The sequence below is a fragment of the Carassius gibelio genome, chromosome B19, assembly GCF_023724105.1.
Source record: "Carassius gibelio isolate Cgi1373 ecotype wild population from Czech Republic chromosome B19, carGib1.2-hapl.c, whole genome shotgun sequence".
In the NCBI taxonomy this organism is placed as follows: domain Eukaryota; kingdom Metazoa; phylum Chordata; class Actinopteri; order Cypriniformes; family Cyprinidae; genus Carassius; species Carassius gibelio.
Genome location: NC_068414.1, coordinates 32,281,776 through 32,307,422, shown reverse-complemented (window position 1 = coordinate 32,307,422; position 25,647 = coordinate 32,281,776). Strand labels below are relative to the sequence as shown.

Sequence of the window (25,647 nt, the reverse complement as noted above, 5' to 3'; positions counted from 1 at the left end):
AAGACAACGGGGTGAAATATTTCGTCTTTCCGCCCACTTTTCCACTGAAAAGGGCGCATGTGAAGTAACCCCAGACAAATTACGGGGAATGCCGCTGCCAATCGTCCAAGTGGTTAACAGACGGACGCCCTGGAGCCGCAACGGGGCCAGAGCTACATCCATGCATTGAGAAGTACGGGGTCTACGACTTCTATAGCCCCTTTGCTCAGCAGAGTTGACATCTCCTGTCACAACACTGCTATTACCATCAGTCTACCACCGTGGAAAGAATTCAGCGGAAAGAGGCGGGCCTCTAAAAAACGAATTGGTGTATCCGTGACAATTGTGCGTAACACCCATTGAGAAATGCCGGGCAAGCGTTCCACGCGACCCAAAACGATACTAGCAGTCTCAAATTTCCGCTTTCTGCAACGCTGTCATACACATAATGTCCGTGCACGGAAAAGCCTGCGGCATTCGTGCACAGGGGAAGTGTATGCATAAGAGCTATTGCGTCCCGTTGTGTATATTCCTGAACGTGTCCACGGCAGGAATTAGACCAACGAATTGAACATCAGGCTCTGCCGCTAACTAAAACGGCGGCTGTGCGAGCCGTCATAAACGGGTCGTCTGTGTAAGATCCTTGAATCGCCCCTCAAGATCTGAAAGCTGGATTGCGCAGTGTCTGAGGGATTATTATTTATTATTTATTATTTACGCCTGGCGTTACAGCCTGATCCAATGCTGCTCGAAGCGCTGTTTGCTGCGAGACAGTCAATGTTAGAGCGTAGGGACTGCAGTGAGAGTGTTGGATGCGCATTAGCGGTCCAACAGCACTCTCTAGTGGAGGGCACAGTCCCTGGCGAACATGAAGTAAAGCGCATGCGTAAACTTGCTGCGTTTCGTTGTGTATAATCCTGAAGCGTATCCACGGCAGGATTTAATTCACTAAGATAAAAATCGGGCCACGTCGCCATTGCGAGAACGTGGCGGCTGTATGAGCAGTCATAAACTGGCCATCTCTGCCAGCCTTTTGTGCCGTCCCTCAAACTCTGAAGGCTGGATTGTGCAGAGTGTCTGAGGGGGCGCTCAAATGATAGCTCAATCCAATGATGCTCGAGGTGGCTTTGCTGCGAGACAGTCAATGTTAGAGCGTGTGGACTGCAGTGAGAGGGTTGGATGTGCATTAGTAGTCCAACAGCACTCTCTAGTGGAGGGCACAGACCCTGGCAAACATAGAAGGAAAGCGCAAGCGTCAAACTCGCCGCGTTTCGTTGTGTATAATCCTGAAGCGTGTTCACGGCAGGATTTAATCCAACAAGATAACATTAGGCCACGCCGCTAGCGAGAACGCGGCAGCTGTGTGAGCCGTCATAACTGGCCATATTCGCCAGTCTCTCGTGGCGTCCCTCAGACTCTGAAGGCTGGATTGTGCAGAGTGTCTGAGGGGGCGCTCAAATGATAGCTCAATCCAATGATGCTCGAGGTGCCTTTGCTGCGAGACAGTCAATGTTAGAGCGTGGGGACTGCAGTGAGAGGGTTGGATGTGCATTAGCAGTCCAACAGCACTCTCTAGTGGAGGGCACAGACCCCGGCAAACATGAAGTAAAGCGCATGCGTCAAACTCGCTGCGTTTCGTTGTATATAATCCTGAAGCGTGTTCACGGCAGGATTTAATCCAACAAGAAAACATAGGCCACGCCGCTAGCGAGAACGCGGCAGCTGCGTGAGCCGTCATAACTGGCCATATTTGCCAGCCTCTTGTGGCGTCCCTCAGACTCTGAAGGCTGAATAGTGCAGAGTGTCTGAGGGGGCGCTCAAATAACAGCTCAGTTCAGTGACGCTCGAAGTGCTTGTGCTGCGAGACGGTCAATGTTAGAGCGTGGGGACTGCAGTGAGAGGGTTGGATGTGCATTAGCAGTCCAACAGCACTCTTCAGTGGAGGGCACAGACCCCGGCAAACATAGAAGGAAATGCATGCGTCAAACTCGCTGTGTTTCGTTGTGTATAATCCTGAAGCGTGTCCACGGCAGGATTTAATCCAACAAGATAAACATAGGGCCACGCCACTAGCGAGAACGCGGCAGCTGTGTGAGCCGTCATAAACTGGCCAAATTCGCCAGTCTCTCGTGCCGTCCCTCAAACTCTGAAGACTGAATTGTGCAGTGTCTGAGGGGCGCTCAAATAACAGCTCAGTTCAGTGACGCTCGAAGTGCTTGTGCTGCGAGACGGTCAATGTTAGAGTGTGGGGAAAGAACGAGAGGCTTCTCGTAAGAACCGTAATAAGAGAATAAAATTGCCGAAATAGACACGACTCGATACGTCTAGACGAGACTAGGTCGCGGCGGAGTTTGGCGCGATCCGTTCGGCTAGAGAGGTAGTCAAACGGCATCGCTATATAATAGCAGTCCGCCATGTAGCACACTGAGGAAGGGGAAGCGCGTTTCTCCTGTCCGCTCGGAGGGAGAGAACCGCTTATGCAGGTCAGAGCCTACTCTGAGTAGAAGCTGCGGTTAGACAACATAGTATAAAGCAAAACTGCTCTGATCAACGCGCTCGAGTAGGGGAGAGCGAGCAAGTGGAAAACTCCAGTGCATCACTGTACTCATAGTCAAGCCGCACATATCGCCCCTAACCAACACCTCGTGCGGGGCCTCGGCGACCGCAGAAGCGAACGGTGGGGGTTAGACGCGAGGCGACTGAAGAAATAGACTCCAGAGCGCGGATACTTTTGCGTAGGCTATCACAGAGAGAACATGAGAGAGGCTGCAAACGAATCTCTCATGAGTGCCTCCCTGTGATAAACCCATATACGGCTCTTACCTTTCGTTGACTCATCGCGTCCGCGAAAGAGGAGTTAACACTGCTCGAAGAAAATCGCTGGAGAACGCGAGATGATAGGGCACAGAAGATTCGCTATTCCTGAAGGAATGAAATCTGAGCGAAATGGCGCGCTGCACCCAGGTATATCATGCGTGCGCATGCGTAGGGTGGTGCTATGCGCCATTTGGCCAATAGGATTGGCGGGATGGTATAGGGCTTCAGACATTCGTCACACCGGAGGTGTTCCCATACGTGGTGACGTCACCGCAGCATCGAAGTGACCTATGATAGGGAACTGCTCTCTGTTCCGAGAAACCACGTGATATCATATCATGGGAAAAAAAAAACTCTTATGGCGCGTTTGGAATATACTGTTGACTTAGAGCGCCATCTAGTGGAGACTACTAACTACACGAAGGGCTAGATCTGAGGTGAACTGTCACATGAATGTTTTCTATGACGCTCAAATTGCGTTAAAGCATTTTAGAGGTGCGTTCCATTCGACAGGGTCCCTACGCAGTGTTCACTGCTCCCTACTCCCTGAACACGGTATATCAGTTGAAGTGGACTTCACAATCACCGCTCATTTGGAACGCCCTGCAAACGTCATCGAAGAAAGTCAACGATGGGGTCGCGCAGATTATCATATAACATAAATATATAGGCCTATATTAATATTTTATTTTTTATTTACAATCACATTTAAAATATGTACACTATACAATAAAAAAGAAAAAATATTGAGTACTATATAATGAAAAACGTATGTTTATTATACACTTTAATTGACTATTGCTGCTATTACTTGACTATTAACAGAATTGAAGCCCTGCTGTAACTGTCATGCAAATATGAAAATAAACTTTTATTTGGTTAACTGTGTATATTGTGTTTGTAATAAATGGTCATATAATTGCATAGCGATCTCGTGCGCCTTCTTCCCATGCACAGCCTTATAGTAAACACTGAGGTAAATAAAGTAAAATAAAGAAAAATGGCAGAGCCTCATCTGCTTCTAGTTGCTTTTACATTATCATACCTTTTTACAATCCGTTATGAATATGAACGAAGACGAAGATGATAGCAAATAAACAACCCATTCTTTCATAACAATTTCAAGAACATTACTTGACAGTTCAGCACGCTACTGCGAGAGCGGGAGCGAGCGAGTTTGAATGAGAGATGAAGTTTACATCTTTATTATTTCTGTTTTAACGTTTTTCCTACATTATTTATATTAAAATATGTTATGTAGGCAATAACTCAGTTTACTATTTGACTAATTTACTGAGGTGGCATCGTTGTTAACTTTGTTGTTAATGATAATTTGGTGGATAATTTACATTTTTCCGTTAATAACAGGTAGTGTATTCCAATGAAAAATTAACAGTCGCCTGAGGACGCTCAACAACCATCTTATCTGAGCTCAAAACGCTGCTTGAGCAAGTGTCAAGATACTAAATGTATTAAATACATAATTATGAAGTTTATGTGTGTTTATTTTTGTTCTCAGTACGTTATTTTAATAGCAATTAATGATTATGAACATAAAAGCATTACAATATATATATATATATTATTATTACTATATACCATCGATGAAACCACAAAGCTGACGCGGAGGTATGTATAACTTCAATATAAAATAATTTTGAGTATTATTGCTATTAGTATTATTTTCTAAAATTAGGTACATGTAATATAAAAGTGTACATGGCAATGTTTTTGCAACAGCTCCAAGTCTCACGCGCAGTGTAGGCTATACGTCACTGTCCGAAGCCGTTCACTTATTTTTTTGTTCACTCCTTTCTGATATAGTGAACTCAACTGCAATACACTATATAGGGATTAGTGAATGAGTGAATTCCCTTCCCTTGAGTTGTGATGTTAGACTTTTTTTTTTTTTTACTGTTCCTGTGGTGTTGAGCAACTACAATTCATTTTAAACCTATACATTTATATTATAATTTATTTAAAGTGAATAAATTGTAATGAAAAATAAATAAAATAGCTAAAGTAAATCGTAAGTGGAAGTGCATCTGTCAATTCTGTTATGAGCATACATCAGCAGTTACACATGTTTAGGGGAATAGGGCACTATTAATATACCATGTAAGGTGGTATGTGCTAGAAATGGGTAAACCACTATCAGTGAGTCTGCCCATGGGGTGTCCCACATTGTCCCTCAGAAACATACCCCTTGTCCCCCCTTGGGCTTATTAGCAGGTGGTCACCCTAATTGTATTAGAGTCTTACACACATGCTATACAGATAATAGAGTCGTGGATTGTTTTGAGTGATGACTGCTATTATTAGAGTGGCTTGATGGAGCGCAGTATGCAGATAACATGATATTGAAAGAAACTTTCATTAATGCTGTCATGTAACAAATATGTCCAAATATAAAATGAAGATAATTTCTACACTGAAATAAAAATGTAAAGACTGCACAACTATTATAAATTGCGAATCTAAATAATTGGGAATCATGAAAAAGAAAACGAATAAAATAAAAACATGTATCCATTATCTGTATCATGTATCTATTATAACATTTATGTAGTTTTGTTTGCTTGGCTGTTTCCTTATAAAAGTCCAGAAATTTGTCAATTTTTTTGTCAGGTGTCCTTTTAAATTATATGACGTCATTACATTGCCGTCTTGACACCAGCCAATCGCTGCACTGCTGATCATGGTTTCGAGTATCAATACATATATCCCCTTTTACGCCAACACATGAACGCGCAATTATCTCAGATAACTCAATCCAGCGATACTAATCATACACAACAGGTGTGTTCGAAGAACCCAATTAGCCGGATCATGATTAGCACGATGATATCATCTTGGTTGTGTAATTTGATCTCGGATGTAATAAGCGACGTAGGAAAAACGGCACCTGGTTAAGTTCGTGCATGTTTCGACTTGGAAAGCAGTTCGGAATGGAAATATTGATATTTAATTTGTTAACAACATACTTTTCGTACCTTAATTTCCGTAAATGTTATGAAATTAGAGAACTAAGCCGATAGTAGCGCTGGCGGTGTCATTTGATTTGGATGGGAACTTCAGATTGTGAATCATTTGAGTCAGTTCAAGAGTACAGAGCGAGATTTATTTGAGTCAGTTTGGGAGTCCAAAGCGGGTTTGCAAATCATTTGAGTCATTTTGGGAGCTCGGAGCAGGATCGCGAATCATTTGAGTCAGTTTGGGAGTATGGAGCGTGAATCAATTGAACCAGTTTGGGAGTTCGGAGTGGGTCGCGAATCATTTGAGTCAGTTCAGGAGTTCGGAGCGGGATCGCGAATCATTTGAGTTCGTTTGGGGATCGCGAATCTTTTGAACCAGTTCCGGAGTTCGGTGCAGGATCGCGAATCATTTAAGTCAGTTCGGGAGTTCGGAGCGGGTTTGCAAATAATTTGAGTCAGTTTGGGGATCGCAAATCATTTGAGTTAGTTTGGGGATCGCGAATCTTTTGAACCAGTTCGGGAGTTCTGTGCGGGATCGCGAATCATTTGAGTCATTTCGGGGATCGCGAATCTTTTGTACCAGTTCGGGAGTTCGGAGCGGGATCGCGAATCATTTCAGTCAGTTCGGAGCGGGTTTGCAAATCATTTGAGTCAGTTTGGGGTTCACGAATCATTTGAGTCACAGCAGTGAACACACACAAACCGTGAACATAGCAGTGGGCAGCCATTTATGCTGTGGCGCATAATAGTTAAGTCTCCAAAACAATGAGAGTATATTCAAGGAGCAGAAGAACAACAGTCCACATCTTCGGACTTTGACTGAAAAATAGTAAGCATATGAAAATATATTAGTCTCAAGGCTGAACAGTTTAGGCAACATTTTTAGGACAATCAATCACTAGGAGGTTTTCTTAGACTTGATGACAGATGAAAGTGAACACAAAATGAAGTCATTACACCTTTCACATATAGGCATAAATGGAACATGTTTTTAAAATACATTAAATATTTATATATTGCAATAAATAAATACATGTAAATGTAATTAGTGAAGGATGAAATAAAATTAATCAATCAATCAAACAGAAAATTCTAAAAATGAGTTTTAAAGTTGAGTCTAATTCCATTTTTCTTAAACCATTAAGTTATTTGTGTATGAAGAGGCATTTTTTTATTCTTCACACAACTTGCTAATGCAGGGATTTAATCATCAGAAGAGAAGAATTTATGAAACATTCGGTGGTCATGTCGAAGAATTCGATACAACCTTATGAGCAATGACCGTAGAATTGGGTGTTTTCCCATTTTTATAAAAAAAAAATTCACCCAGTTTGCCTGCCAACAATTATTTACCAAACTTTGGTGAAACTTTTGGCACATGATATGACGACATTAAGTACTATTTAGTTTAATGACACATAATTTAACTGTAAACTGTTGAAACGTCCCCTGAGATGTTTGGGTCAGGTCTCCTGTTCCCTGCGCGGCGCTGATCATTGACATCACTGCGTACAGATCAGATCACAGAAGAAACAGCTCTCAGCCAATCAGCGATCAGATTACTGTCCACCAGCGAATCAGCGCGTCTCGTGCTGAGCCGTATTTAGATCCAGCGCTGAGTTCCAAGATTCGAGCACGTAAGTTGTTTCCGATTGTCTTTTTATTTATTGTTCATTAACGAGATTTTATCAAAATGATTTTTACGATGTTTTTTAAAGATTGTGAGGAGTATGACATATGTAGTTACAATTCTTGTTGGAGGGTTTAAGGCTTTTAACAAACACGGAAGGAAGCACTATTGCTTGACCGAATTAAAGAGCCACAGTCTCGAGATCAGCAGGCAATCTAACCTCAAATATTACATTTATGACCTAAAATATGAAATTATTAATATTATAATGTTAAGTTGTCGTTGGCCTTAGTCATCCATTACATCTGGTTGCTATAGTATTAAATAAAAAGGTAACATTACCATGGTAACTATAGTTACCGCCAAAATACATTATTATGATCATTACTCATCATATATAGTCAGTCTTTTGTTTCAAGTTTATTACAGTGGTGACTAATACCATTCAAAACTATCTTAAAGAACATTTTGCTTTTAAGTTTCAATGCACACCAACATATTTATGATTATTGATATTATTCGGCCATATTATTACATTTATTAACACAATGTCTCTTGCATGCAAAAGTATTATACTGATTGCTATATTTTTCTCTAGGTAGAGACAGATTTTGGCCTCTCAGTGTGGACTTTGACTGTGTCTCTTGATCATTTCGATGCTCAGTGCTCAAGTACTTACCGAAAACTAAACAAATAAATATTAGATAAACTAATGCATACTCTGTAGAGTTTGAGATATCAAAATGCAATTGAATATGCATTGCGATTTTAAATATAAATGAAATATAAATGCATCTACTCTGTTGGCTGGGTTATATGACGTCAATATTGCACAAAGAGTGAACTCATAGAGTAACTGGTGTGTTTTTTAGGTTTTGGTGTAATTGAGATGCAGGCCTGACCCCTCCACATTGGTTACTCCTCAGCAGATCCTCTCTCCTTCCTTCCGGATGGCCGGAGGAGTGATGGAAAGCATTGTGATCCTTGATGACGATGATGAAGAAGCTTGCATATCTGCATCCACGTCCTATTCTAATGCTACGAACTGCCAGCTGAAAACACCTGTGAAGAAGCAGCTGCCGTCTCCAACACACATCACGCAGTCTCCGTTCGCCTCCGCAAAGAAAGATGTGCATGTCCTAAAAGTGGAGAATGAAAAACTCTTTGCAGAAGTATGTTTGTTAACAATATTTATGTGTCTGAATATACTGAGTACATCCTTAAAAAATAGCTAACAAATACTATGATGTCTGACAAGTTTTTTTTTTTAGGATTTCTGTATGTCTTAAAATCTCTTTAATTCACACTTTCACAAAAAAAAGGCTTTAAGTCTTCAATTGGAGCAGAAACTCTTAAGATCAGGAAGTCATCATGGCAATAAATGTGGCATGCATTGTAAACAAATAATATCTGTTTTCCAATACAAAAATCTAACCATCCTTAGATTAGGATGCATATATTTGAGAAGCAAAGTGAAGAAATGAAGTCTTGTTTTCTGAGAAATTTTACTAAAATAAATGTTTATGCTTGAAACAAGAACAAATGTCAATGGAGTACAAACATTTGTTTTCTCTTTGAATTAAGCATATTGGATCTAAGTCCATTGAAAGATATTTTTATCATAAACATTTCATTTTGGTAAAAAAAAATCAGAAAACAAGACTTCTTATCTTATGTAATTTTGCTTCTCACGTAAATGTATCTTGATTTAAGAATCTTTAGACATTTGCACTTAATTTGTACTTGAATACTGATGAAGAACATTACTTTTTTGTAGTACGGTCATAGGATACATGAAAAGTGATTTCCATAATCTAGTGTTTGGGAGTAGAGCTGTTCAAGCTTTAAGCTGTATACATACACTTTGTTTTGTAAAATTAATTAAAAAATAATGGAAATCTATTGGAAAGTTGTGTTTTTGGAGCATTGTAATACAATATATGTACATTTGGAGACCATATTAATGCGTAGTGTTCCAATCAGTTTATTCCCTAAATATTTCTTTACTTTAAATTTACCATAAAACCATTAGAAACCATGTCTTTTTTTGCTGTTGTCATATTAAAAGTATGTTGTATTTCTCCTCCCTTTTCCCGACTTGAATCTAACCCAATGCTGCCGGTTTATTCTGCTCGTCCAGTTTGTGGACCATTGCTCCAAATACTCTCAGGACCATCCCGAGGTCATGACCTACCTCCAGACCAGATACTCTAAGGCCCTGCCGACCTTCCTGACGTCGGTGGAGTTTCGTAACACCATAGGCCGCTGCCTCACACGAGCCCAGGCCAACACGGGCAAAACCTTTGTCTACATTAATGAACTCTGCACCGTTCTTAAACAGCACACAGCTCGGAAAAGAAGCTCCATACAGTCTGTGCCCTCCCAGACTAAACCTGAGCACACGAGCAATGGCACAGGTGTAAATGAGGAGGCACAGGTTAAAGAAAAAGAGGAAAAACAAGAGGCGGATGAGGAAACCAAGAAACCTAAAAGGGCTTCAAGGAGACAGGTATAAGAGCAGTCCATCATAACTCAGAGATGCACTGAATTTATATGATGATCTAACAGTGGTCTTGAATTTCTACATTAACCCTATTAGACCTAAAATGCTTTGTTTTCAGTAGTTTTCCATAGGGATGGAAATTATTTTTAAGGTTTCCATTGGGATTTAAGAAAAGTTTGGATGCTGTGTTTCGTTTAAAGTGAGGATGTGGGATATTCCTATTAGAAAAAGCAGCCACTTCTGGCAAATAAAAGTGTTACATTTAAAAAAAATACAATAAATCACGGAAAATTTACTTGTAATGTTTTGCCAGGATATTATTTTAAGACATTTCCATTAATCATAAACCACAATGCAAAGAAATGCAAAATACAGGTTAAAAACAAGCAAACAATTATTATTATTATTTTTTTTTTTTCAGCTTACAAGTAGGCTTCCACAGAATATACAAAGACTTACAAATATCTGTCTGTGTTAGATCTGTATCAAAAGGTTTATTTGTTGATGTTAAAGATATTTTTGTGCATAAAATGATTGGAATTGACTTCTTTAAAATGCTACTATTATTGCTTTATACTTGTGGACACTGAAAGGAACTGAGGTTTTGACTGAATATTTATTCCTGTGTATTGTAATTAGTGTGCATCTCATGTTCTGTTTCAGATCGCATACCTGGAAAACCTGTTGAAGGTGTATAATGAGGAGATCCGGCGGCTCCAGGAGCGGGAGCTGAGTATCGATGATCTGGAGAAGGAGGACTCCAGCTATATTCAGGAGCACAAGCTCAAACGCAAGGTACGTCTCTTCATTCCTGATTCAGATCAATTAAATAGAAAGTTCTGGAAAAGTCTTTGTACCTAGTTTTCAATGAATAGTAAAAAGTTACGGTGTGGTGTCATATTAATTGAAACCGTTTTGATATAATCAACTGACTTTGAAGTATTGAGATTTATCAGGTGTTATAAGTTGATGTTTGTGTGGTCTCAGATGATGAAGATCTATGAGAAACTGTGTGAGCTGAAGGACTGCGACACACTGACGGGTCGAGTGATCGAGCAGAAGATTTCCTACGGTGGGACACGCTACCCAGAGATCAACAAAAAGGTGCTTCTTCTGCTTGTGAACTCACCTTCCTCAAGATGAGTCCTCTGGATTCTCATAAATAATGCTTCATACTTTCCCCACTCCTCTGTCCTCAAGACTAGGATATTAGCTTTGATCAGAAATGGATTGTAAACTTAAAATTAAATAGCATCAGAAACAACCAGAGCTTATTTAATAAGACATCTGATGTTTATCTTCAATTTATTTAAATTCTTAACAAAATGAAAAATACACCCTAATAAAGGTAAACGTTGCTCATGGAATGAAATTTAGAGGGCGGATATTAAAGGGATAGTTCACCCAAAAAATGAATATTTTGTCATTTATTCACCCTTATGTCATTACAAACCTGTATGAGTTTCTTTCTTGTGTTATTGTGATATTTTGAAGAATGCTGGGAATCAAACAGTTGATGGTCTCTGTTGACTTTCATAGTATTTCTTTCCCTACTTTGGAAGTCTATGGGGATGAACAACTGATTGGTTCTTTAAAATTAAAAATATATATTTTTTTATGTTCAACACAAAAAGAAACTCGTACAGGTTTGGAACGACATGAGGGTGAGTAAATGACAAAATTTGTATTTTTAGGTGAGTATCCCTTTAAGAAAATTTATAATTTTCCTTTGCTTTCCATTTTGTCTTTACTGTCTTCTTTTCTCGTTGGTCTGTAGATTGAACGCTACATTAACAGTCCAGAAGCTCTTCACAATCCACCGGACTACACAGATATCCTGAAGGTGGTTCAGCGCGCCAACGAACGCTACAAACTCATGCTCGCCCGCAAACAAATCATTCAGATCGCTCAAGATGCCTTCAGAGAGACGGGCAACAAACTACAGGAGAGACGGCATCTCGACATGGTCTATAACTTCGGCTCCCACCTCACAGATTCCTTCAAACCTAGTAACTCAATTCAGTTACTCTCTAATTCAGCTAGAAAACATGATCAAGTCATATGATTTACTCTCACCAAAGATGTCTGCACATTTCTGGATTGATGTAATGTTTAGTGATTGTAAGTTTGAATTTCTGTGTTTCCTTCAGCATTAGACCCTGCTCTCACTGATCCAGCTCTGACTCGCAAGCTCCGCTCAAACAGAGACATGGCTCTCAGCAGCCTAGAGGAGGTGATCACCAGATACGCCACGAAACAGGAAGACATCGAGGTAGAGGAGATGAGGAAGAGACAAGAGAGAGACAGACTGAAAAAAGAGGTGAAGAACCAAATAGATTCTAATATGTTGTTTGTTTTGTTCAATAATTAATTTCAGCTTCATGTATTTGTAATCCAATGTAATGCAAAATACTTCATGTATTTAAATACGTACATAAAAAAGTGAAAATAATTATGATTATATTTCATAGTAATCAAAATAAAAGATTTTTAAAAATCTTGTTTTTCGATTGCAAAAGATTCTGATGAAAGATATAATTTATAAGTAAGATATATTGCTGGGGAATGATTAATCATGCTCTCATCCAAAATTAAAGTTTTTTATGCACGATATTATTTGTGTGTACCGAGTATATGTTTTTGTATTTATATATAATATAAATTATATGAATATAACTATATAAAATATTTTTAAAATAAGTGCTGTGTGTGTCTTTATATATACATAATAAATATACACAGTGCACACACATTATATGAACAAAAAAGTAAGATATAAACAAAAATGTAAAATATTACTATTTTCTATTTTAATTAATACATTAAATAATCTTTTAAAATATTTGAAAATACAAATGTATAATACAAATAATAAATAATACAATTAACTTTTTAATTGATGTTAATAATGCTGTTATTATATTACATAATTACTTCATTTAAAATGTTAATAAAATATATTCCTATTTCTGCGTTGTCCAAAATGAATCCAGAATCTTCTTGAAACCACGAGCAGTCTTGAACCTGTTTGTCCTTCCGTCACATTTACAGGCACTTAATGGACAGCAGAGTGACGGCAAAGAGAAAGAAAAAGAGAAAGAAGAGGAACAGGAAGAAAAACAAGAAGAAGAAGAAGTAGAGGAGGAGGAGGAGGAAGATGAAGAAGAAGAGGATGATTCCTCTGATCCTGACATTGAAGAGGAGATCCAGGCCAGTCGAGAACAAGCTGGTCCAGGTAAGACGTGCAGAAATCATCTTCATCTCCTTCCTTCATGTTGCTGTGCCACTTCCTGCAGAGAAAACCCATTTCTCCTTTTCTGATGTGTTTCAGATGACGATGAAGAGGATGCTGAAGAAGAGCATCTGAACAACAGTGACAATGATCAGCCGATAGATGAGAACTCTCCTCTGTCCATCAAATCATCGGTGCAGGACACCAAGGAGGATCCGGGCGATGACGACCAGCGTTCTCCAGCCAGCAGCACACACGAGACAGGACCTGAAACAGACACAGACGGCAGACCTGCCAAACAAAGCCCTCCGTTCACAGAGACTCTGGATCCGATGCCTACAGACGAGACCGAACCTATCTCCTGGAGTGACATCAAGAGCACCACTTCCTGCACTGAGACGATCTCCACCAATCAGCACACACCGTCAACACCTGTGAGATCAGCCACCTGCAGTCCTCTACCTCAAACAAGCCCTCTGCTGATCGACGAGATGGGCAACTACAAGAAGAGGAAACGATCCTCGCCTGGAAAACAGACCGCTGCCTTCAATGGGACCTGCACACGGGACAGGTAAAGCTGAACCAATCATGTGTGGTGGGGGTTTATATGATCATATCTCTTTAGAGAAGTTGACATGGCATGTTAAGAATATCTACGGCTGCTGATCTGTGTCTGAGGACGCTTGTCAAGATTTTCACTGAACACTGGTTTTCTGCTTTTGTGTTCATCTGGAGGACAAGCTTGCTTCATGCAGTTGTGTTTTTCTCAGGGATATTCCTCTGAATATGGGTGTGATCTGCTGTCCTGAGGAAGAAGATTTAACCAGGACGAGGAGTTCGGCTCAGGTCACGGGCCGGAGCTCACGAGACACACCTCCGCCCAAGAAAAATAAGGTCTGCTTTACACCGGCATTGAAACACTACAGTAAATGCATTTGAATTTCTGCTGAATTGCTTTTTCATGTTATTATTACACCATTCCTGTAGCATAAAGGCTCCGTTATTTTAGCATGACTTTATTCCATTGCAAGTTTCTCAGTCACCTCAGTAAATTCACTGCATTGTTTTCATGTTCATTAATATAGGACTATATTATTATTAATATTTTGAATTCGTTTTTTTATGTATATTTTATTTCATAGTTATATATGTTTTAGTTCTTCAGCTTTACAATAAAATGTGAAATGTTGGCTTGGTAACTTTTTGTTTTGAAATCGTGGAAGTAGATAAAACATGCAAAAAACAAGAACCAAACATAGAGAAAAGTATGATCTAGTTGTTTTTTTGTCCTCAAATCAAAAAACAAAACATAAAAAAACTTAAAATCCAACAACTAGAGGAATATTGCTGTGAATCAGATTAGGGATCCAGTTTCATTGGTTTGCATCAGCTTTATGAATTTTCATTTCAGCATTATGAATCAGAAACACAACTTGAGTCAAGGCTTGAAAATGTGTACTGAAAATGTAATATGCATAAATACTAGATAATAAATTAAATAAAGATTTTTTTCAATATTGAAAATAATTCAAATAATTATATTTATTAATAATACAAATATTTTAGCATGACTGTGTTCCACAACAACCCTCTCAGTCATCTTAATAATATTACTGCTGTGTTATGTTGGTATCATTAATACAGTCTTGTAGTATTTATTAATAATCTAAATGAGTAAGATATTTTTTATTTTATTTTTTACCTTAAAATTTTAGTAATTCTGTTGGTTTTATTACTTGCTATTGTTTTATGTCAGTTTCATTTTTATAGTTCTTTTCAGTTTTAGTCATTTTAGTACTTTAACTTAAAACAGAAATGAGAAATGTTGCCTTAGTGACTTTCTGAAATATTTACTCAAAGTATTACAAAGTTTTGTTTTTTTGTTTTTTTTTAATTAGGTGTCAATGTGTTTTTGAAACAGTTTTAGTTCCTGTGACTGAGCAGTACACACATCTCTATCGGCTCATTATAGAAAGCACTGACTCGTGTTATTCCTGTGTTCACAGGTGAATGTGGCGACTCAGTGTGACCCGGAGGAAGTGATCGTTCTGTCTGATTCGGACTGAGTCACAGGGTACAGAGCTGGCATCAGTCAGCGTCCTGCTCCGTTAGTGCCTGCCAGTGTGAACAGAGAACTAAAAAACTTGATTTTACTTCGGACTGGTTCAGTCAGGGTTTCAACCACTCGTACGCAATGCCACCGTTTACTTTTTATACAAGGGAAAATGGCTCGCTGTTATCCATTCAGGCTTTTAAGAGGTATTTTGGTATATTGTGTATGGGACTTGCCTCTAAACATTCTTACCCCGAGGGTTTATCTTGTATTGTATTTATGGTTTTAGTTTGAGGGTTTAGATGCAATCCTCATCTGTGCCAAGAGTCATGAGGGGAAGAGTACTTTCTCTTCTCAACTCAATAAATGCTCCGTTTTGTATTACATGTTGATAACTTTATACGGTGCACTGTGGATTTTTTCACTGTGGAATTAATCTTCCACATAAATTATGAGCTTCTTTACAAACATTGGAAACTTTGTTTTCAGATCTTAACAAAACAGTTCACCCAAAAATAAAAATTCAGAGATTCATTCCACCTTTTTGTGTGTGCAATACAGAAAAAATATATGGATATAAAAGGACTTGAGGGTAAATATTGAGAGTTTTTATTTTGGTGTGAACTGTCCCTTTAACTGGCCTCAGGTGACCAAGCACAAGAGTTAAGTGTCCTGCTGCACTTGACTTTGTTATTGAAATGATTTCTGTAAACTGCTGATGATTGATGTATTAAATTGATCAGTATTGTCATATTAAAAATGGTTTTTAATTACTCTGCTTAACTAATTGAGGATTTAATTGGCATGAAAAAAGGTGCATCAAAAGAAAGGTAACCATATTAAATCTGTTTGTAAAAAGTTATACTTACATTTAAATTAATAACAAACAATATGGTGCTTAAATTATACATTTTCCATTTATATATATATATATATATATATATGTGTATTAGACGGAGAGAGAGAGGGATATTTTGCCCTAAAATGAGAATTATTTTTCTTTTTTCTGCAGAACACAAAAGATATGAGTTTTTGGACTCCAATGTTCAAAATATCTTCTTTTGTGTAAGTTTTTAACAGTGTTAGAGTTGTGAAATAATGGCATTTTTGAGTGAATTATCACTTGAAAACAATCAGGGTAAACTGAAATATTGAAAAAGGCGATTTTCTTTTTAAAACTGATCGACTTTCAAACAGTAATAAGTCAAGAATGAATCATAATTTGTGCACAACATACTTTATTTCTCTTTCATTTGAAGATCTTGAACCTTGTGAAACCATTGACATGTAATTCTGTCCACATCAGGAAAATGCTTCGTCTGCTACCGTCCGTCGCATATTAAGTTCAGATTCACCACAACAGTTGTAGACAGAACAAATATATATATTTTATTCATCAGTACAAAATACAGATCTCTAACCAGATTACTCAAGCAAGCACTGAATCATGCTTTTACCTACTGGTCATTGTTAAATTAGGTTTCAAATGTTCTCTACTCCATTGTTCACACTTCAGCTTTGCTCACTAATCTGAAATACACACAGGTTTGATATAAAAGTAATACGAATGTGTGGATAAGCAACACATGTGTGATTCCTTCCAGCTCACTATCTTCAGATCCCGGTTTATGTATTGTAATATTTTGAATAGTTGCACAAATGTTTGAGGTATATGGTTTCTGTGGTGCATCTGTGGTACAAGGCAACTACTGATCACTCCATTGACATTTCCAAACATCCACTCAGACGATTAAAACAGTCTTGATCGGTCCTAATCATGATCCGTTAGATCATCTTCGAATGTCTTAAACGTTCTTGTTCAGTTGGAGACGTTCACACTAATTTGGCATGTCATTTGCATACTTCATTCAAGCTTTTCATCCATTCGCAAATCAGGTCTTGGCCTTCATGGAAGGCAAACATGGAAACTATCACTACTGGTTCACTATAAGCTACATCTAAAACACTGCAGGAGTTCAGTAGACGGATGCCAGGTGCTTATGACTTTGTATTGAGGAAGTTGTGTCCCCCTCAATGTTGATGTTGGTTTTATGGGTAAAAGGACACACTGTAAAGCCAGATTGCACTGTGAGTTGGTTCATTTAGGGATCCAACTACCTACAAACCCTGCTCTTCCCTGCCCTTCAATCAGTAAAGGCCCTTCACACCAAAAATGATAATTATATTAGCGTCCACACCAAAGCACAATTATGTTCGGTTTATTATAAGCATGCTCTGTTGTTTTGTGCTTGAGCTCTTTAAAGTGGAACAGATTCTTATTGGCTGTCAATGTTTTTAATTATTATTATATATCGGTTGAAAACAATTAGCAACCTCTATGTCAGGGCTATTCAAATCTTGCACTGGAGGGCCAGTGCGGTGCAGAGTTTGGCTCCAACCCTAGTGAAACACACCTGAGAATATGCTAATCAATGTTTTTAGGATCATTAGAAAATCCCAGGCAGGAGACTTTGATCAGGGTTGGAGCAAAACTCTGCACCACATTGGCCCTCCAGGGCGAGATTTGAATAGCCCTGCTCTATGTCTTCATTGATGTCATTATTCTCACAGAATTTGAATGATTATTTAAGTTTTAAGGCGCATTCACACCAAATAGGATAGAAAAGGTTTTAAGTGGGATTCTGAAGCTTTTATCATTCTGGGGTGCGTTTTCCGCAAGCAAGTATGGATGCAAGTTTTGTCGTTACCGATAGAGTTCGATGGAACGAACCACCATAGTTAGCTAACGATTTTTTTGGAAAACATACTCCTGATTGGCTGTCAGTTTTTTATTGTTCATCAGCTGAAAGAGTCCTGAGAGTGATTTGAGTTATATTGTTCAATTCACTATCATTATAGTTGTGATGATTTGGACTTTAAAAACTTTGTAGTCGTTACATTTTTATGAATGGGCATTTATCATTAATTATGTTATTTGTGTGAACAGACCCTTCATAGTTATCGTTATATGTCCTTTTTGTGAACAAGGCTTCATAGCTCTTATTATAGTTGTCTTTATTTGTGTAAACGGACTTACAGACTTAATAGCCATCTTCAATTTCTTATGAATGAGCCTTTAGAGTTATTTACTCTCCATTTTTTGTGAATAAACTTTTATTATTCTAACAGTTATTGTTTTTTATGTGAACGTACCTTTACATTTATCAATATAGTTAGCATCCTTTTTGCGATGACCCAATATAGATGTAATCCATTTTGCGAACAAACCGTTATTGTTATCATTATAGTTTTTGGTATGAACAGACCTTTATAGTTATTGTCATAAATATCATCCTTTTTCAAAAAAAAAAAATCCATTAATGTTATCATCCTTTTTTTACACACGAGCTTTGATAGTTATTGTAGTAATTATTCTTTTTGTGAACATACCTTTATAGTTAACATTATAGTTATCGACTTACTTTGTGAATGAGCCTTCATAGTTTTTGTAATAGTTATCGTTGTTTATTTGAATGTTACAGTTATCCTTTTTGCAATGACCCTTTATAGCGAACAATCCTTTGTTGTTTATTGGTGTAAACAGACCTTTTAAGTTATTGTTGTTATTATAGTCCTTTTTGCGAACAAACCTTTAAGTCATCACTATAGTTATTTTCCATTTTTGCCAATGAGTTATCGTTATTATCCTTCATAGTTATCATTACAGTTATCATCCTTAGTGTGAATGGGCCTTAAGACACCAAAGTGCAGAGGAAACTACATTCTTGTCTCTTACTTAAGAAAACAAGAAATTTAAAACCTTTGAGATTGAATATACTATATATAGTTGAGTGACTGTACAATAAAACTTCACATCAAGAACAGACCAAATGAGTTACAGTATTGTACAGCTCTGTACAACATAATATCATACACATAATAACAGAACGGCACTTTAGAGCAACAGTGAACGAATGTTCTGTGCTAGTGAGGCAGCTTGAAAGTGATGGTGACCGTCCTGTATTCCTGGCCGGGATACGGTTTCGACAGTCACCACAGCAGCCTGGTCTTTGAGTAGATACATACGTGAGCTAACAGTGGGCACTTGGTCATTGGTATTATTTGCAAACACACATGGGACATCTAGTATGGTGCACTCACCGACATGAGGTAAAGAATCAGAGAATTGTGCACATAGGACCAGATTTACTATCAGCTCACGCCAGCGCAAACCTGTGTTACTGTCAGGATTTACTAAAGACACGCAGTGGGAAATTAGCACTGAAAATCGTGGAAACAGTTATTTTTGTGACCTTATAGAATATGCATTTGTAAGAGTTTCAATTTCAATCAGTAAGTTTATGGGAAGAGAGTATTTAAATGAATCACACAATGCAATTTACCAAGATTTGCACTTGTCAACACCCTGGTTTTTGTGGCATTATTTAATGCCCCAAAAAAGCATGCTCTAAAAACAGGTGGTAATTTGCGCTGCTCTTGGTAGATTACTTTTACAATCCCAAGCGCTGGTCATTATGGAAAACCGATGCTGCGTCTGTGTTCGTTAATCTGCACCTTTTACGTTAATCAACCGCAGATCATTCCTGTCCCATCGGCGCTTTTATGGAATTGTGCTCTAATGCTAATTTGCCGTTTAGTAAATCTGGCCCATAGTCTCTTGAAACCCAAGACAAGTGATCTGGTTTAGCCGGGATGTTGATTTCAGAGGGAAACCTCTTATGTGACGCTGCTTTCATCAACGTTGCCCTCACAGACTTCTTCCACACACCCGCTACGATTGCCACCAGTGCCCAAAACGCTAGATCCAAGGCCATGCGGCCCACTTTGAGAACTGATACCAAGAAGAGGCCCAGAAGCGGCCATGTTGAGACAAGAAACGCTGTTGTTGCTCAAGGAATGTTGCGGAGACAAGACGGGGATCCCGCTTCTGGCACCAATGTTACCTTGATTGGTCTCGTTAGCTGACGCGAGCTTCATGTGATGCGGTGGAGAAATGACCGACCTTTCGGATCCGGCTCTTCCTTCGGCTCTGCTGCGCCTCTCACAATGCGAGCGATGTCTCATGAAGCTGTCGCGCCACATGAACTTCTTCCCGCAGCCGTGGCAGTCGTAGGGTTTCAGACCGGTGTGGGTCTTCATGTGCTCGGTGAGGTGATGCTTCATTTTGAACTTCTTGGCGCAGACGGGGCAGTGGAAGGGCCGCAGGTCCAGGTGCATGTTGATGTGCCGGTCCCTCATGCTCTTGTGTGTGAACGTCTTCCCGCAGTGACACATGAAGACCTTTCCTGAACTTCCAGCCACTCCGCCGTCTAATCCTTCCATCCCGCTCCCCAAAGTGCCTTGGGTGGGTAAGTGAACCGCTCCGTGTTCAAGACTACCTTTTAGAGACACCCCAGACATGCCTCCTGCAAGTCCTAATGGAGATGTAGAGTCCAGGGCAGCTTGATTGTACAGGAGAATCTGGTTTCCCTGCATATCCAGAGGGAAGAGCTGAGCTCGGCCGGCCGTTGACTGAACCGAGCCGAGCCGGGTGGACACGGTCCTACTGGAGCATTGACTGGGATTCTCAGGAGCTTGTTGGGAGGACGTCTGGTCGATCAAACCCCTCTCAAACTTGAGGTAATCTTCAGAGGACTGGCAATAGTCAGCCTAGAGGAAAAAAGACATTTGAGAAATTGAGGATGATAAGTTGTTGTTGTTGTTGGTGCACCACACAAGTATGCATATTTTTTACATTTTGTAATCTATTTCTGTCCACTTCATAATATTATATCTTTGCATCTCTTATTCTAATCCAGTTTTGTCTCTGGGTATACTATAGTCTCAATCACTGATTTGCTGAAATGATCTGTCAGTTGACTATAATTTAATTATTTGATAAAAAAATGTTGGTACATTTTTGAAAATATTTGATATACAAAAATACTTAGACACTCATGCCGCAATTAAAAAGGCATGAGATTTTCTGGTTGTCAAACCTTGTGGTGCATATTTATAAAAAAATTTAATCATTAAAAATTACCTTGAGACCAGTTGGTTAAAAATGAATGTAAAATGTTAGTTCTGAGAAAAGCTCTAAAATCTTTTGTTTGCAGATGCTACTTGGTCTGATATTTTTTTTTATCTAATGCACTGAAATTTTTTGACATTTTTATTGTGTGACAAGCATCCAAAATGGTTTTATAGCTGGACGAAAGACAAAAAACCCTCAATATATTTCTTTATATATATTCAAATGAGGGTGATTTTTCGCTTAGGAAACCCAAGACTCATATTTTTATTAAAATATCTCAAAATCATTGACACACACCCACACACACAAAAAAAAATACAGAGTATATTCAGTGCGAGTGTATTTTGCCTTACTGCACTTGCAGACTTCATAACTTGGTTTAAATGTAAACGAGGTCAAAACAGTTGAAGAAATCTACCAATGCAGTTTAACTAGTCATTTTTGCAACTTAATTGGACAAATAAAAAGCATATTAAAATAAAAGACAATTCTTTATTTTATATCACAGACCAAATTATATCCAATATATTAATAATTTATCATCCATCCCTAAAATATGTAAGTTAAGTTAATTACTACTGACCTGTGCCTCCATTTCAGCTTCTTCTCTGAGTCCAGAGAGGGTCCTTACGTTCGATATGTTAAATGTCCTGTCCCTCTGTCTGATCATCTCCATCTCTCGTTCCTCTTCATCGTCTCCTCCCTCCTCTCCTCCTGACACCACAATCAGGTCGTCGTCTCTCGAGTGCTCCGTCTTCACCACCACCCACTGTTTTCTGGGCATGATGCTCGGCTGACTGTAAGACGGTCGCTTCTGGGGTGGAGAAGAGTCTCCATCTTGATACGAAGAAACTCCAAAACTGTCGCTCACTCCAACCTCTTGATCGGAGACAGAGTTCGCGACCTTGTGCTTGCCTCCCCGATCTCTTTTCCTGGGAAACAAGAGCTCATCGTCGTCTTCTTCTTCGTCTTCGATCATGAAGCCTTCCTCTCCGCCGGAGGGCATGCAGTAGGTCGGGGTGGAGTGAGCAGCACTCTCTCCCACTGCTCCGGTGGTCACCATCGTCCCGCCAAAGTGTGCGTCTCTAGGACTGAAGTAATTGGTGCTGCTCGGGGACTGGCTCTCGCTGAAGGAGGGTCGGCTGGGAGGTTGAGGAGTCGAAGGTGCGTCTCCTCCATCCTCTTGGGTGATCTTGTTAGCGCTGCCGCTCTGTCCTGCGCTCTCCTTGTCTCCAGATCCCTGAGCTCCACTGGAACCTCCCCTGCCCTCTTTGAGGAGCTCAGTGCATTTGTCCACAATGTGCCACATTTGAAGCACACTGCCCACGGTGAGGTAGTTAACGATGTCTTCACGAAGCATTCGCAGCTGGCCGGTGTACGCACAACTGAGGACGCTCTCAAAGGCCAGGGGGTCCATGACGGCTGGGATGGAGACGGTGGACATGTTCTTCAGCAGCACCTGGAACAAAGAAACAAAGACTGCGATGTGGCTAATAAACTCTGCACAGATGAATCTGATATGCTTTTTTTGCATTTTAGATTGTAATGTGAAATGCTACAGAACCTGGCACCTGGAAGCTGTCAACACACTAACAAGATGTTGCACTTATCTAATATAACTCTATTGCAGTCCCTGTGTGTTGCAATATTTATATAGTTTTAAATACATTTAACACAATTTAAATACTCATAGCAATCACAGTGAGACAACATATAGATTTATATTAGATTGATAGATATTAAAATAAAATAAACATTTACTGCAATAAAATAAAATATTTTAAAAAATCAGCTAGTTTCTGAAAGTTAATAGCTTATAGTTTAAGTAAAATAACTAAAACTGAAAAAAATAAAAAAAATTTTTTTACTAAACTGTTAAATAACTATTACTGACTGCTAAAAAAAATTTAGAATTAAAACATTAATTATAATTTGGAATGAAATATAAGAATATCATATCAAAATAATATTTTATTACACAAATGTATGTTTTTATTTCTTTCACATATACTCTATGCAACATGTTCAAAGATAATTGAAATTATTTGCATTTTTAGGCGTTTCTCAGTAAATACTTACATATGCCGATAATTTTATTAATTAATCAGACTATCAGTCAATCTGATTGAGTCTCTTTCAGTGTTTGTCAACAACTAAAGTGAGAATTTCCAAATAGGATATCACTTGTCAGACCTAGCAACAGTAAGCAAGGAGATGAGTCCTTGTAGATTCAGAGTCATCTTCAATACATGTTTCAAGAGATCTTTTACTCCATCTAGGCCTCAAGGTAAGCATGTACCTGGTCGTGGAAGTAAGGCGAGGATGCAGCCAGCACACACCGATGGGCCTTGAACACCTGGCCCTGAACGTGGATGGAGAGGTCACAGAGATGTCCTTCTTCACGCTGCCGATTCAGGCTGTCCAGCACTGAGGCCTGTACACTGGGGAAGCACACCTGCACCTCTGAACCAGTCGCTGAACCGGCCGAGTCAACATAGCCTTGCTCCGCCATGGACGACTGCATTCCTGCACGGGAAGAGCATCATGAAATAACTCATTTGAATGTAAACTTAATATTTGTTCAAATTTGCATGCTTATGCACTATTCGTATGCACTATTATGCACTGTTTTAGCATAAAGAATCTGATTGGTGTGTTCCCACTGAAAACTCCTAAAAGAAAACATTCACTTCAAATGCCTGGATGATGCACTTAACTTTATGAGTGTGAAATGTTGGACACTTCATGCAATTAGATTTTGTAGCTTTAATTACACACTGGAAGAGGAGGAGCTATCAGACTCTGATGCTGGATGACAAAATAACCTTATATAATTCTTAATAAAAAATATGCAAAAAGAGTAGTATGTGTGAATTCATAATATTCGAGAAACAGTAAGCGAAAACTACGCAAATAACCTACTGCTTCAGCAAGGATTCTTAAGTGTGCAATCCCATGAGGCAATGGGAGAGGATTAACGAATGATAGTAACGTAAACACGTGATGAAAGATGATACACACTATCCATATTCATAATAAACAAAACAATTTTTTTAAGTATCTATAAGGTATAGTATGTAGTATCTACTCCGACCATGTACACAAATAATATACAGTGTATAGTGCGTTACTTGGGACACACACACATCAACAAAATATGGTTGTCAATCCTGTATTAAATTACTGAATATACTTCCATTCACACACAGTTCAGTTATAAACCAGAGTGACAACAGAATTAAATAATCAAGACTCCACACCTCATTTTGAGAGAGCTAATTTGCATAAACATTTATTTTGAAAATAAATGACTTTCACATGAAAAAAAATGCTGTTTATAAAATAAAGATATGCTATATATAAACTTTACAGAAACATATTTTAGATCTATGCATGTACAAACAGGTGCTGAAAATCGGTGTTTTGATTTTCTTCATAACATAATACAACATTAATTTCGATCAAATATTATTTTATTTCTGTCTGAACCCAGCAAATGCTATTGCAGGTCCAAAGAACAAGGGGGCATTGACCAGGCACTGCAAGAACACTTTATTTATTCACTTTATTGTTGTGTTAGCTGGTCTTTCTTTTGTCTAATAACATATGAATACAGTTTCCTCACACCCTGTTATAATGGCTCAGTGTGAATATTTCAATATTCATTAAAGTTCCATTGATATTTGGTCAACAAACATCCAGTGTCTTTCCCAGCTCGCTTTTAGCGTGTAATAAATAATAATCGCCACGTATAAACTCTCAGAGGCCCTTTTAATAAGATTTCTCGGTTTTATTTACGTTAGCCAGCCGCTGCGAAACCAATCCATGTGGCCTTAAGAAGCACGGAAGCGGATCGTCTCCGAAATCAGACTCTTTTTACATCTGTATAAATAGATCTTACCGATTTAAATATGTCCGTCAGGCGCTCAAAAGACGAGTTTTCATTATAATAGATCGGCGTTTCCCACCGGTCGGGAATACCGAGAGTAATGGTGGACTAACATCGGGTCTGGAGTCTGGATTTGCCTTTAAGAAATCCCAGACAGAGGCTCTAGACTCGGCCGACCGAAAAGGGAAGCGAACACTGGAGCCTGTTCTCTACTGTCATGGCTGCACGTGCTGCTTCTCAATAAAGTCAAATGTCAATGAAAAGCTCATTTATTTCATTAATTCAACTCAAATTGTGAAACTTTTGTATTAAGTGAATTCAATGCACACAGACTGACGTACTATAAGTCTTTAGTTCTTTTAATTGTGATGATTTTGGATACCATTTAACAAAAACCTTACCAGTTCTCAATGATTTAGTTGGTTGGTTGGTAAGCTGGTTAAATGCCCATGGTGTTGGTGTGCTTGACTGGCCAGTAAACTCGCCAGACCCAAATCCCATAGAGAATCTATGGAGTATTGTCAAGAGGAAAATGAGAAAAAAAGAGACCAAACAATGCAGATGAGCTGAAGGCCACTGTCAAAGAAACCACCTC

The 25,647-nt window shown here is 38.8% G+C and overlaps 2 protein-coding genes across 6 annotated transcripts; one reads left to right on the top strand and one right to left on the bottom strand.

Annotated features, from left to right (window-relative positions):
- The first annotated feature begins 7,280 nt into the window (after window positions 1–7,280).
- LOC127979713 (death domain-associated protein 6-like) lies at window positions 7,281–15,589 on the top strand. Of its 5 annotated transcripts, none has more exons than XM_052585317.1 (11): window positions 7,281–7,408; window positions 8,274–8,573; window positions 9,542–9,910; window positions 10,568–10,699; window positions 10,892–11,008; window positions 11,682–11,913; window positions 12,055–12,224; window positions 12,956–13,139; window positions 13,236–13,707; window positions 13,907–14,030; window positions 15,143–15,589. In XM_052585317.1, exons 2-11 carry the CDS (start codon window positions 8,352–8,354, stop codon window positions 15,200–15,202), a joined length of 2,082 nt encoding a protein of 693 aa, XP_052441277.1. In that variant the 5' UTR covers window positions 7,281–7,408; window positions 8,274–8,351; the 3' UTR covers window positions 15,203–15,589. The 5 variants fall into 5 exon arrangements, with proteins under 5 accessions (XP_052441277.1, XP_052441280.1, XP_052441282.1 ...); XM_052585320.1 differs by having other exon boundaries at window positions 7,293–7,408; window positions 8,328–8,573; XM_052585322.1 differs by having other exon boundaries at window positions 7,330–7,408; window positions 8,331–8,573.
- Window positions 15,590–16,409: 820 nt separating this feature from the next.
- LOC127979714 (zinc finger and BTB domain-containing protein 22-like) lies at window positions 16,410–25,386 on the bottom strand. The gene is made up of 4 exons (XM_052585323.1): window positions 25,065–25,386; window positions 23,463–23,689; window positions 21,747–22,622; window positions 16,410–20,799 (listed from the first exon to the last, which is right to left on the bottom strand). Exons 2-4 carry the CDS (start codon window positions 23,685–23,687, stop codon window positions 19,867–19,869), a joined length of 2,034 nt encoding a protein of 677 aa, XP_052441283.1. The 5' UTR covers window positions 23,688–23,689; window positions 25,065–25,386; the 3' UTR covers window positions 16,410–19,866.
- Between the last annotated feature and the right edge of the window lie 261 nt (window positions 25,387–25,647).

Excerpts from the sequence above, each read along its gene's own strand:
- LOC127979713 (XM_052585317.1), top strand. The coding sequence starts at position 8,352 with ATGGCCGGAGGAGTGATGGAAAGCATTGTGATCCTTGATGACGATGAT. Across the intron at positions 10,700-10,891 it reads AGCACAAGCTCAAACGCAAG|ATGATGAAGATCTATGAGAA; the intron begins GTACGTCTCTTC and ends GTGTGGTCTCAG. Across the intron at positions 11,009-11,681 it reads ACCCAGAGATCAACAAAAAG|ATTGAACGCTACATTAACAG; the intron begins GTGCTTCTTCTG and ends GTTGGTCTGTAG.
- LOC127979714 (XM_052585323.1), bottom strand. The coding sequence starts at position 23,687 with ATGCAGTCGTCCATGGCGGAGCAAGGCTATGTTGACTCGGCCGGTTCA. Across the intron at positions 22,623-23,462 it reads CGCCTTACTTCCACGACCAG|GTGCTGCTGAAGAACATGTC; the intron begins GTACATGCTTAC and ends TCTTTGTTCCAG. Across the intron at positions 20,800-21,746 it reads AAGCTGAAATGGAGGCACAG|GCTGACTATTGCCAGTCCTC; the intron begins GTCAGTAGTAAT and ends TTTTTCCTCTAG.